Source organism: Genypterus blacodes, unplaced genomic scaffold (assembly GCF_046128005.1).
Source record: "Genypterus blacodes isolate CSIRO-AG114 ecotype Tasmania unplaced genomic scaffold, CSIRO-AGI_Gbla_v1 ptg000240l_1, whole genome shotgun sequence".
NCBI classification, from domain to species: Eukaryota; Metazoa; Chordata; class Actinopteri; order Ophidiiformes; family Ophidiidae; genus Genypterus; species Genypterus blacodes.
The window spans coordinates 1,037,239-1,046,775 of NW_027467038.1; the positions used below are offsets into that span (position 1 = coordinate 1,037,239).

The 9,537-nt window shown below is 39.9% G+C and overlaps 2 protein-coding genes across 3 annotated transcripts; one reads left to right on the forward strand and one right to left on the reverse strand.

The window, feature by feature from the left end:
* The first annotated feature begins 553 nt into the window (after positions 1-553).
* LOC143016659 (C-type lectin domain family 4 member D-like) lies at positions 554-9,318 on the forward strand. The gene is made up of 7 exons (XM_076171099.1): positions 554-669; positions 5,691-5,897; positions 6,361-6,447; positions 6,577-6,813; positions 7,190-7,353; positions 8,543-8,643; positions 9,094-9,318. The coding sequence occupies exons 2-7, from the start codon at positions 5,807-5,809 to the stop codon at positions 9,248-9,250; spliced, it is 837 nt and encodes a 278-aa protein (XP_076027214.1). The 5' UTR covers positions 554-669; positions 5,691-5,806; the 3' UTR covers positions 9,251-9,318.
* Positions 1,595-4,188, reverse strand: LOC143016658 (C-type lectin domain family 4 member K-like). 2 transcript variants are annotated; one of them, XM_076171097.1, is made up of 6 exons: positions 4,018-4,188; positions 3,580-3,663; positions 2,929-3,042; positions 2,344-2,486; positions 2,107-2,207; positions 1,595-1,968 (listed from the first exon to the last, which is right to left on the reverse strand). In XM_076171097.1, the coding sequence occupies exons 1-6, from the start codon at positions 4,127-4,129 to the stop codon at positions 1,821-1,823; spliced, it is 702 nt and encodes a 233-aa protein (XP_076027212.1). In that variant the 5' UTR covers positions 4,130-4,188; the 3' UTR covers positions 1,595-1,820. The 2 variants fall into 2 exon arrangements, with proteins under 2 accessions (XP_076027212.1, XP_076027211.1); XM_076171096.1 differs by having other exon boundaries at positions 3,580-3,666; positions 4,018-4,186.
* Positions 9,319-9,537: the final 219 nt, after the last annotated feature.

Consider the following 9,537-nt stretch of genomic DNA (forward strand, 5'->3'; position numbering starts at 1 on the left):
GGCTACGGTATTCTTCGTTCAAGCTCTTTCACCTCGGCAAAGAAAACACTACGCGACTTCCTTGACTTTAACTTTTAGTCATGCAGAAGCTGGCAGCAACAGCAAAATTGATTCATATGGAAGACTACAGTCAAAGAAAATCAGATAGAAATGATAAGTCTTTAAATCTTTAAATCTTTTTGACTTACCACAAAGGGTGATTTGAAGATAGAGCCAGAGGATCACAATGGGGAAATGAAATTTCAAAAGGAAAAAGTGACAGAATGATGTCACCTGTATGGATCACAAGCTCTCGTTTTTCTTCTAACTTGATGACTTTTCAAAGCGTATCTTAATAAGAACGACTGTTGCATCTCATGTGTGGTCTGCCCAGGGTGTATATATAATCTAGGGTCCCCAAGTCCCTTATTTGGGCATCTCTCTAGCTATTGGTCTCAGATAGATGGGGCGAAATTACCGCAGTTTCCCCTATTTGTCAGTACTAACAACATCAAGTTAGCGCGAAGTTATTCGTTACAAATGCAGCAGTTTCCTTTTTACATGAAACGGTCAGACACATGACCACATAAATCGTTTATGGACTGCATATAACGAGATTAGACCGAACTTCATCATTTGTCCTGAATGAGGAACCAGACAGGCGGCCTCCTTTCACCCCTGCTGTGTTGTGTTTGTCCAGTTTGATTTATTATTCCATGTTTCCCCTAATGAGTTCTTTAAATGAAATTGGAATCCATGGTTTGAATTTGAACCCACTTTGTTCTCTTTTCGGAGATTTCAGAGATTGAAACACACATACGCATGGATGCAGCAAACAAATCTTGAGAGGTAATTGAGAAAACAAAATTGCTCTGCACACATCCTCATCCATCCATGGGTCTTCAAGCTTACTTCAGACCAAGAACATCACAGAGGAATTGCTATGTTATTGAATGATCAACCCAGTGGTAGAAGTAGAAAATGACTTAGAGGGTAATTAAGTATAAAATCCAGGCAAAGACAGCTGGACATACATTTAGAATGGAGTGTTGCTCTTACTGCATTTGTCTAGCATTTGCCAAAACACTGGCATTTGTGAAAAATAGTTTCCATGATGTATTGACCTATCAGGCTCTAGTGCTTGAAAGTTTATGTGCTTTATTTACTGGCGTTTCCTGGTGTGATCTGTGAAGTGCTTCTTCAGTTTCTCTTCCTGTTATTAGTTTTCTGAGAAAATAAGAAACTTCCTCATTTCCAGTTACTTACATTGTTCCCCAAATCAAGTGAGCACATATTCCTGTATATAGGGAGGCAGTGGCTCAATGGGTAGAACTTCCGCTTGGGAACCGGAGGGTCGCTGGTTCGAGCCCCTGCCAAGGTGCCCCTGAGCAAGGCACTGAACCCTCAATTGCTCCCCCCTCTGCGAAGGGTGGTAATGTAATGTAAGTCGCTTTGGATAAAAGCGTCTGCCAAATGATCGTAATGTAATCTGGGTGCAAAATCTTCACACTTCATTGGCCTCTGTGACATTTGTTAGTATTCAGTGTCATAATACTGAAGAGGCAGCATAGACATCGAACATTCAACTGGGAAACATCTTCTTGACGATTTTTTGTTGAGAATAAAAAGAACACAGACATTTATTGAGCAATGAGTCATACATGCAAGCAGAAGTTCAAAGCTTGATTACACATTACTGTCTTTACTACAGTCAAACAATACAAGCAAAGGTTTGTCTGTGCTTACATGTGTCTTTGTTTGAATGATTTCACAAGTGTGTGTGCGTGTCTACACATAGTGATTCTGTCCAACTCTCTGCTGGGTTTGGGTTTGGATTGGCGTTATTGAGTTGACACTTTTTCACAGATCCAGAAGTTTTTATCTTGACATGGCAGATCGTTCAGGCTGTTCTCCAAATCATAATACTTTATCTCTCCACAGTCTTCATTTCTGCTATTATAATGGTTCGGCTCACCATTTCCCCAGTAGCTGAAACACCAAAGCAAAAGATTCCAACCTAAGAGGCAGTTGATTGACAGTAACACACATACATTTGGAGGATCTTGTGATATGACTTATTTCATTATTGTGATCAACATAATGTGATTAAAAATGTGTTGTACGAACCTTGAGTTCAGTGGAGTCCCATCAAGCCACTTCCATGTCCCCTCTGTCTCTATGTCGTTCAGTCCAATCCAAAGCTGCTTCTTGAATCTTTTTGCAAAGTCCTTGTAGATCAAGACACAAATGATAATCAGCTGAAATGTCACTAGTTGCATTTTTTACACACACACACACACACACACACACACACACACACACACACACACACCCACACACACACACACACACACACGCACACACCTGTTCTTCTTTGCTGTTGATGATCATCAGATCTGCGCCTCTTTGCAGACAGTCGTCTCTGCTGTCTTGCCAGTTTTTCATGATTGAAGAAACAGAATACAAACTGTCGCGGAAATATACCCATCCTTCACTGGAATACTCGTCTGTTGGAGATAACCATTAACAAAGATGCCGGTTAAGACGCTGGTATTCAATGTTTGGGTCATCAGTGGTGAATGGTTGCCAACATGCTTTTGAGGCATATTATGTTACTGTCATTGGGATAAAGTACAGCCCCCTCTGGTTTGATCAATCAATAGATCCATAGATCGCTTCTTTGTTGGGTCTGGACTAGTAGCGATCACGCTCACTATTCAAGCCTACAGCTCCAGAGTTCATTTGGAACCAGAATGAGACCACCTCCTCCAATCGGTTAGAGTGTGTCTCTTGTGGTCCACACTCAAGTGAAACTGTGTTCAGACCTGACCAAACCTACTGCAGCAAAAGGGAAATGTACTAGTATGCGCTGCACCAAGCCATGTAAGTGTGAAAATGCCCTAAAAATACATTTGTAGAGGGTGTCATCAGAATCATCCTCACACTCACCAACAACCTTCAGCTTCCTCTTCAACTTGTCTCTCTCTTCTATCAGGTTTTTCAAACTGATTTGAAGACTTGATACCTTCTTATCAAGACCCGCTGCTTTATCATCAGAGCTGTCTGGAAGATCAAAAGGGCTGTCAGTGAAATTATGATGACATGCTAAAGTCAAAACCACTAAGGGCACAAAAAAGCACTTGCATCTCTTAGTTCATAGACGTCAACATCAATAGAAGTTGTAACAGAATTGGAGCATTTCCCAATATGATAATAATGGTGATGGTAGAATTTATAGCATAACCTAACAACCTGACAGGCTGAGGGACCTTTTTTTCATCAGGCCGAAAAAGACGAGTGGTTATAGAAAATGCTTTGGCTTGAATTCTTTCAACAATCAGCATTGCATGGGTGGTGGGGATTCGAACCCAGGCCCCCAAAGTGCTATCCAGATATTCTACCAATGTGATATTCCAGCTATATAGCACATCATAAAGTCATCATAAATAAAATTGTGTATATAATATTCTGTATGTACAGGTACATATGTGTACATAGTGTACATACCTATTTATATAGACACGTATATGCACATACAGTATATATGTACAGCTATAATGAACCTATATCTGGGTTCAAATCAATGACTTAAATACTCACAGAAGCGCAGGCAGACATTGATAGTAACTTGTAGGGTACAGAGGAGCCCAAAACTCACAACAACCGCTTTCACCATCATTCCCCCTGCTTGAAGAGAAAGGACAGACACATTTGCACACACAAACACACAGACACTTTTCTTAAATAATGTTTGGTAGCCATTCCCTCTCAGTAGAAAGTTTGGATAACATTCATTTGTAGTTATTTAAGTTGTTTGACTTAGTGAATGATTGCCTTTTATCAATAGAAGCTAAAGGAAACCACATGACCATGAGGATGTGATAATTAGTGCATCACACATTTGTTTAATTTCACACACTGCTAAGTGACGACTACGGCATGAACATGATGGCAGAGTTACATGAAAATACAAATCCCAGAAAAGTACAGCTAAATAAGGCTAAAAATGAACCAAAAATTAAAGTGGAAGTGTCTCACCAGACACTGCAGGAGTTACTCCTCTGGCTCCACCAGCTCGCTTCCTGGCCGAAGCATCAACGTTCACATTTTCCATGGCAATCTCTATCTTCTCTTCGTGGAAAACACTCATCACTTTTAAATTACTTCAGAGGAGTCGGGTGAAGATGATGAAACGTTATACTAGTCCACTGATCTGGCCTCTTCTGTCTTCAGCCTGCCTACACAGCATTCTGCTGCTACTTCCCCATTCTGCAAAACCAATCAGTTCTCAAACTAGACCTTTTTGAGATGTTGTCTTTCCAGAAAAGATAGGCAGAGAAAAGCGAAAGCAGATAACTTCTATTACTGCATTTTTAGTACATTCAAGGTATTATTAACTTAACTATAACTTTATGGTACTTGGTTTTATTGACTTCAATGTTATTTAAATTACTGACATTCACAAACATTCACATGAATTTCATTTTCTATATTTCCAAATGAACTCTTCAAATATGCTTCACCTCAACCATAAGAAATATCTGGAAATAAAATAATCATACTTGCTTCTTCACCTTTTTATATATACTTTTAACACCTTTATAAGAGGAACAAGTGCAATTTGATTATTGTCTCATTCATGTGCTGTCAGCTTGTACAGTAGTACAGTCACCTGAAAAAAACAGTTTCATCCATCCATCCATTCTCTATATGCAGGCTCATGGGAAGCAGGAGCCACCTCAACTTTCAACATTCAATAGTCAGGCCCAGAATAGACAGGCCCAACACACACACACACACAAACACACACACAAACACAAACGCAAACACACACACATAGACAAACAAACCCATTCACACTCACGCTCACAGGCAACAATAGGTTCCACTTTAGCTGACGTCGTCAATGCTCGTTGCAGAGGTGAAACTCGGTTGTTTTGGTTTGCTTAGAAGCTGTCCACGATTCCTATTGTCTTTGAATGAATAGTTTCAAGTTTGAAGTTTATTTGTCATTTGCACAGTAAAACACAGGGTCATACTGTACATTGAAATTCTTTGTGACGTGACGACAACAGGAGCATATCGAAATTGAATTTAGTGCAATTTGTGCAAAGTACTAAGCATTAAAGAAAATGGAATAAAAGTGCAGACCAGACTAAATAACAACAGAATGAAATATATATATATATATACAGACTATTATGAATAAATATATCTAAGGGTATGAGTGCACATGTACACATATGTACCTGTACATACAGACCAAGAGTAGCAATGATAACAGAAGTGCCAAAGATAACAGAAGTGCCAATGATAACCACTGAGGACAGCAGACTGATCATCTAGTCATTTGGCCACTTACAGGAAATCTCTCGCTTACAGCCGTCTTTCTCGTGTATTTTGTTTATCATATCTCACAATCTTGGTGACAGAACACATGTCACGATGGAGTAACATTTTCACGTAGTTGAACTTTCTTCTGATGCAATGCGTGCCATTGGGTGACCAATTCTCTAGGTCTAGTTTCATGTTTTCAAACTTCTTGTTTGCAAAGCCAAAAACAGATTTGGACATGTCAACTGTAAGCACAAACATACAGAATATAGGTTGATCAAATAATACATAGAACTGATTTTAACAAAGTAACATTAAATTGCTTGTGAGTCAAAATACCAAGATTTCAACACATTTTCTCTTCCTCTATTTTGCAGTGACCTAAACCACAGCGTCACCGATGCTTTAGATATATGCTGTTGAAATTTAAAAAAGGAAGAAACACAAACCCCAATGTTCATCTGGAAGACTCACAATCTACAGGCACCACAGAATGATGCAGGCAACAGAGATGTCAGATTATATAAATAGTCAATTCAGGAGCGAGCCGAGACGTGGGCAGGAAAAAGGCACACATCAAACAGGTAATCAACAAATTCATCCTATACAGCTAAATCAGCACTGGCTTTAATGTTCCATTTTGAAAACAAAGCCAAAGAATTCTTATCATATTGATGTGATAAAGGCTTAACAGTCCCAAACAAGTGTGATTATTACTAACTAATTAACTCATCTATAATGTAATTCATTAACATATCAGTGTTTCCATACCAAAAATACTCCAATCTTTCTTTTGGAAGACTTTGATGAGTTGCAGTCATGAATGTGAACATTTTTACCTTTGTGTGCTAAAAAAAGCAAACAACACGCAAGTCATTATGCCAGGACTCAGCTTTATTCTATTAATAATTCAAAATATCTGATAATTTTGTGCCTGCAAATGGCACAATGTTGGTGGCTGTAATGTTACCATGTACACAATGAACAAGAGGAAACATTAATGATTGATTGATCTGTTTATTCTTGGTATACACATTGATTTTACAGAGAGAAGACTCTGCAATTTACTTTTCCTAAGTTTTGGCCTGTTGTGTATGATACATGCCACTCTCAATGTTTCTCTGCGCCTCTTTTGTAAGTACGGTTTTGTCGGTTCTTCAATAATTTTTCAAATTATGGAATTGTGTGACTAAGAAATGTTCTCCAACAAAGAACATTTCTACAAAAACTGAAGGTAAATCTTTTATTTTTCTGTCTCTCAAGTGTTCTCAAGTGAGGAGCGAGAGTCCTGCAACATGACAGAGTGTGGGGAGTGTGGGCAAGTGGTTGGTTGTAAGACATTTGAGACCAAGTTCAAAAGCCTGACTGCTCAGCACAACAGCTTACAAGACAGATTCAATGCCTTGAAAAGAGACAACAGCCTGCTTCAAAACAAAATCAGTGAACTCAACAACATGAAGATGAAGCTTCAGGAGGAGAGGGACAGACTGATACGACAGGGTGATGAATAATGAGGAAGTTCACACTCACGCTCAATTTACTTTGTATTTGGATAATCTGTGAACCACCACACACACACACACACGCATGCACGCACGCACGCACGCACGCACGCACACACACACACACACACACACACACACACACACACACACACACACACACACACACACACACACACACACACACACACACACACACACACACACACACACACACACACACAGAACTTTCTACTGATTCATGTCAATCCAATTTGGGCACCTGACACAAATGAAAGCACTCATAAATCCCTTTTATGTGAGCTATATTTCTGCTTCCTGTTTTGATGCCTCAAGAGTCTAATTTTGTGATTTGCCGTTTTATGTTCCAAAAGGTGGAAGTGATACTGCAAGTCCAAATGTGTGCCCATTAGGATGGAAGGAAATCAATTCCAGATGTTATTTCCTCTCCACTGAGGCTAAGACATGGGCAGCAAGCAGAAAGGACTGCAAGAGAAGGGGAGCCGACCTGGTGATCATCAATAGTAAACAGGAACAGGTACAGCACTGCATTGACCTCAAACAAGGAGACGACTGTAAACCAACTTGTAGACATTTCAATAGACTCTTCTCTGTGCTCCACCATGGTTCTTTCCTCACTGGCTTTATGATTTGATATTGACCACATCTTTCTGGATTTGAGATCCTCTTTATGATTGGCAAGCGATTGGATCTATTCTCCTATGGCACACTCAACCATTTAAGGAGAGGAACTCCATCTGTCTTCTTCCATTTGATTTTCTTCTCAGAATGAGTTTGCCTGTTTGTTTGTTTTCAACCTAAGCTCTATTGTTGGCACCACATTCTAATCATTCGAAGCACAACCGCACTGGCTGGTGCATTTTTTTTTAGAAAACTGGGGTTTCACTGCTGAGGCTCCCAGTCAATATGAATTTGACTCAATCGGCCAAAAGCTCTACAAACCCCCAATATTGAGACACACATCTTATTTTATTCAGTTTGTTGCATCGTTGGGGACTTGCACAAACCTTGATTAGAACATTGCTGCAGTTAGGCTGTAGCAACAGCAAATGGTGCTGAGATCAATGTAAGAAATAACATGATCACAGCACGTTCACGTATACACAGAGTTAAAAGTGTGTGAGAGAACAGGGCAGTTTTAGAGCCTCTTAATTTTGCCCAGTTGAGCTCCATTCCCTCTCTCTGGCAGCTTCATGGTTGAACAGCCCAGTGAGCTTGGGCTGGGTCAGCAACCGTTGATGTGTAGGCCTGTAAAGCTGTTTGAGACACTGTATGTAATATTGGACTTTCCAAATAAACCTCTTGCCGACTGCCTTGGCCTCACCGAAACTCCTACAAGACCAGATACTACCAGCCAGAGCAAAGTCCACTAGGCATAAGATGAATCAATGAAGTGAACAGGTGTTCAACAATTTGGAGTTATTTTAATGTCCACAGAGAGAGGAGTTGGGAGTGGGTAAAGTACATTAAATGACAAAAGCAAGGCAGAAAACAAAGAAGGAATTGTGACCAGAGAGCAGTATCAGAACAAGAAACAAGACAATTTTCATGGGATCTCAGAGGTAGAGAAGTTCTCAGAGTTGTTGTCATACTCACATCTTCCTGCTACCTTGTGGAACAAAGGCTCAACAAGCACATGTTTGTGTTGAAGGAGAGCTCTTCTAATCACTCTAAAGACACAGTCTGTCTAACCTTAATCTCAACAGATGGACCTCTATCTGCCACAAGATCGTAATTTGTTCTGGATTGGTCTGTCTGACTCATCTGGGTCATTCAACTGGGTGGATGGATCACCACTGGGCGAATCGTAAGGCCATTAGGATACTCCTACTTATTTTCTTTCAGACAGATCTATGAAATAAAGACTGGAGGTGGAAGCTTTCAGACCAGCAACAGGCTTTGGAATAGACAAAATAGTGATGCTACGTTATCACAAGAAACTACCTCAAAACAAACATCTGGCACATGTATCCTCTCATTATCTGTCAGATTAATTACTCTTTTTGCTATGACATATACATAGGGCTGTATTTAGGGTTGTAGTTCATTTAAAGTAATTACACAAAAGGATTGCCAAATCATTTCACAGTGTAATATTGATGCTTCTAATGAAATAAGGAGGTAATCCTCCCAAATACATTCTTTAAGGGAAGGATGTCGGGAGGTGGCGAAGGCCCCCAGGTTTTCATACCAACAGACAAAAACTATGACACCGCTGATCCAGTACAAATATAACTTATTAAATTCTGTCCTGTAGATTCTGGCAGCTTGGGCAGCCAAGTGGTGCTGGCCCTCACCAACAAGAGGACTGTGTGGAGGTTTATCAAAATGACCCAGTGCTGGCCAACTGGAATGATGCCCCCTGTGGAAGCTCACGTCGCTGGATGTGTGAAATGAGCTTTTTGGAACACTGATGCATGATAAAAACAATAAAAACAGTTTGATTCATGCCAGTAACGTTAAGCTCCTTTGTGCTACTCTGTGATGTACTTTGGGTTATTATAAGGTCAGGTTTATTCAGGTTTAGCTTTTAAATTTTGAGTTATTCGTTCATAGTTTAGTTGCTGTGTGTACGCATCAGTTGAAGTATAATGCGAGTAGTATTTTTGTAGGCAGATATAGATACATTTAACAAGCTGCATTCTTTCTTTCTGCATTGTTGTTGTTGTAGGTGAACGCAGAACCATGGAGAAAATGGCGA

Coding starts and splice junctions, on each gene's coding strand:
- LOC143016658 (XM_076171096.1), bottom strand. CDS start 4,129: ATGAGTGTTTTCCACGAAGAGAAGATAGAGATTGCCATGGAAAATGTG. Junction 2,487..2,928: donor GAGGAAGCTGAAGGTTGTTG/GTGAGTGTGAGG, acceptor TATCTCCAACAG/ACGAGTATTCCAGTGAAGGA. Junction 2,208..2,343: donor TCAACAGCAAAGAAGAACAG/GTGTGTGCGTGT, acceptor TTGATCTACAAG/GACTTTGCAAAAAGATTCAA.
- LOC143016659 (XM_076171099.1), top strand. CDS start 5,807: ATGATGCAGGCAACAGAGATGTCAGATTATATAAATAGTCAATTCAGG. Junction 5,898..6,360: donor AAAAGGCACACATCAAACAG/GTAATCAACAAA, acceptor TTGATTTTACAG/AGAGAAGACTCTGCAATTTA. Junction 8,644..9,093: donor GGATCACCACTGGGCGAATC/GTAAGGCCATTA, acceptor TCTGTCCTGTAG/ATTCTGGCAGCTTGGGCAGC.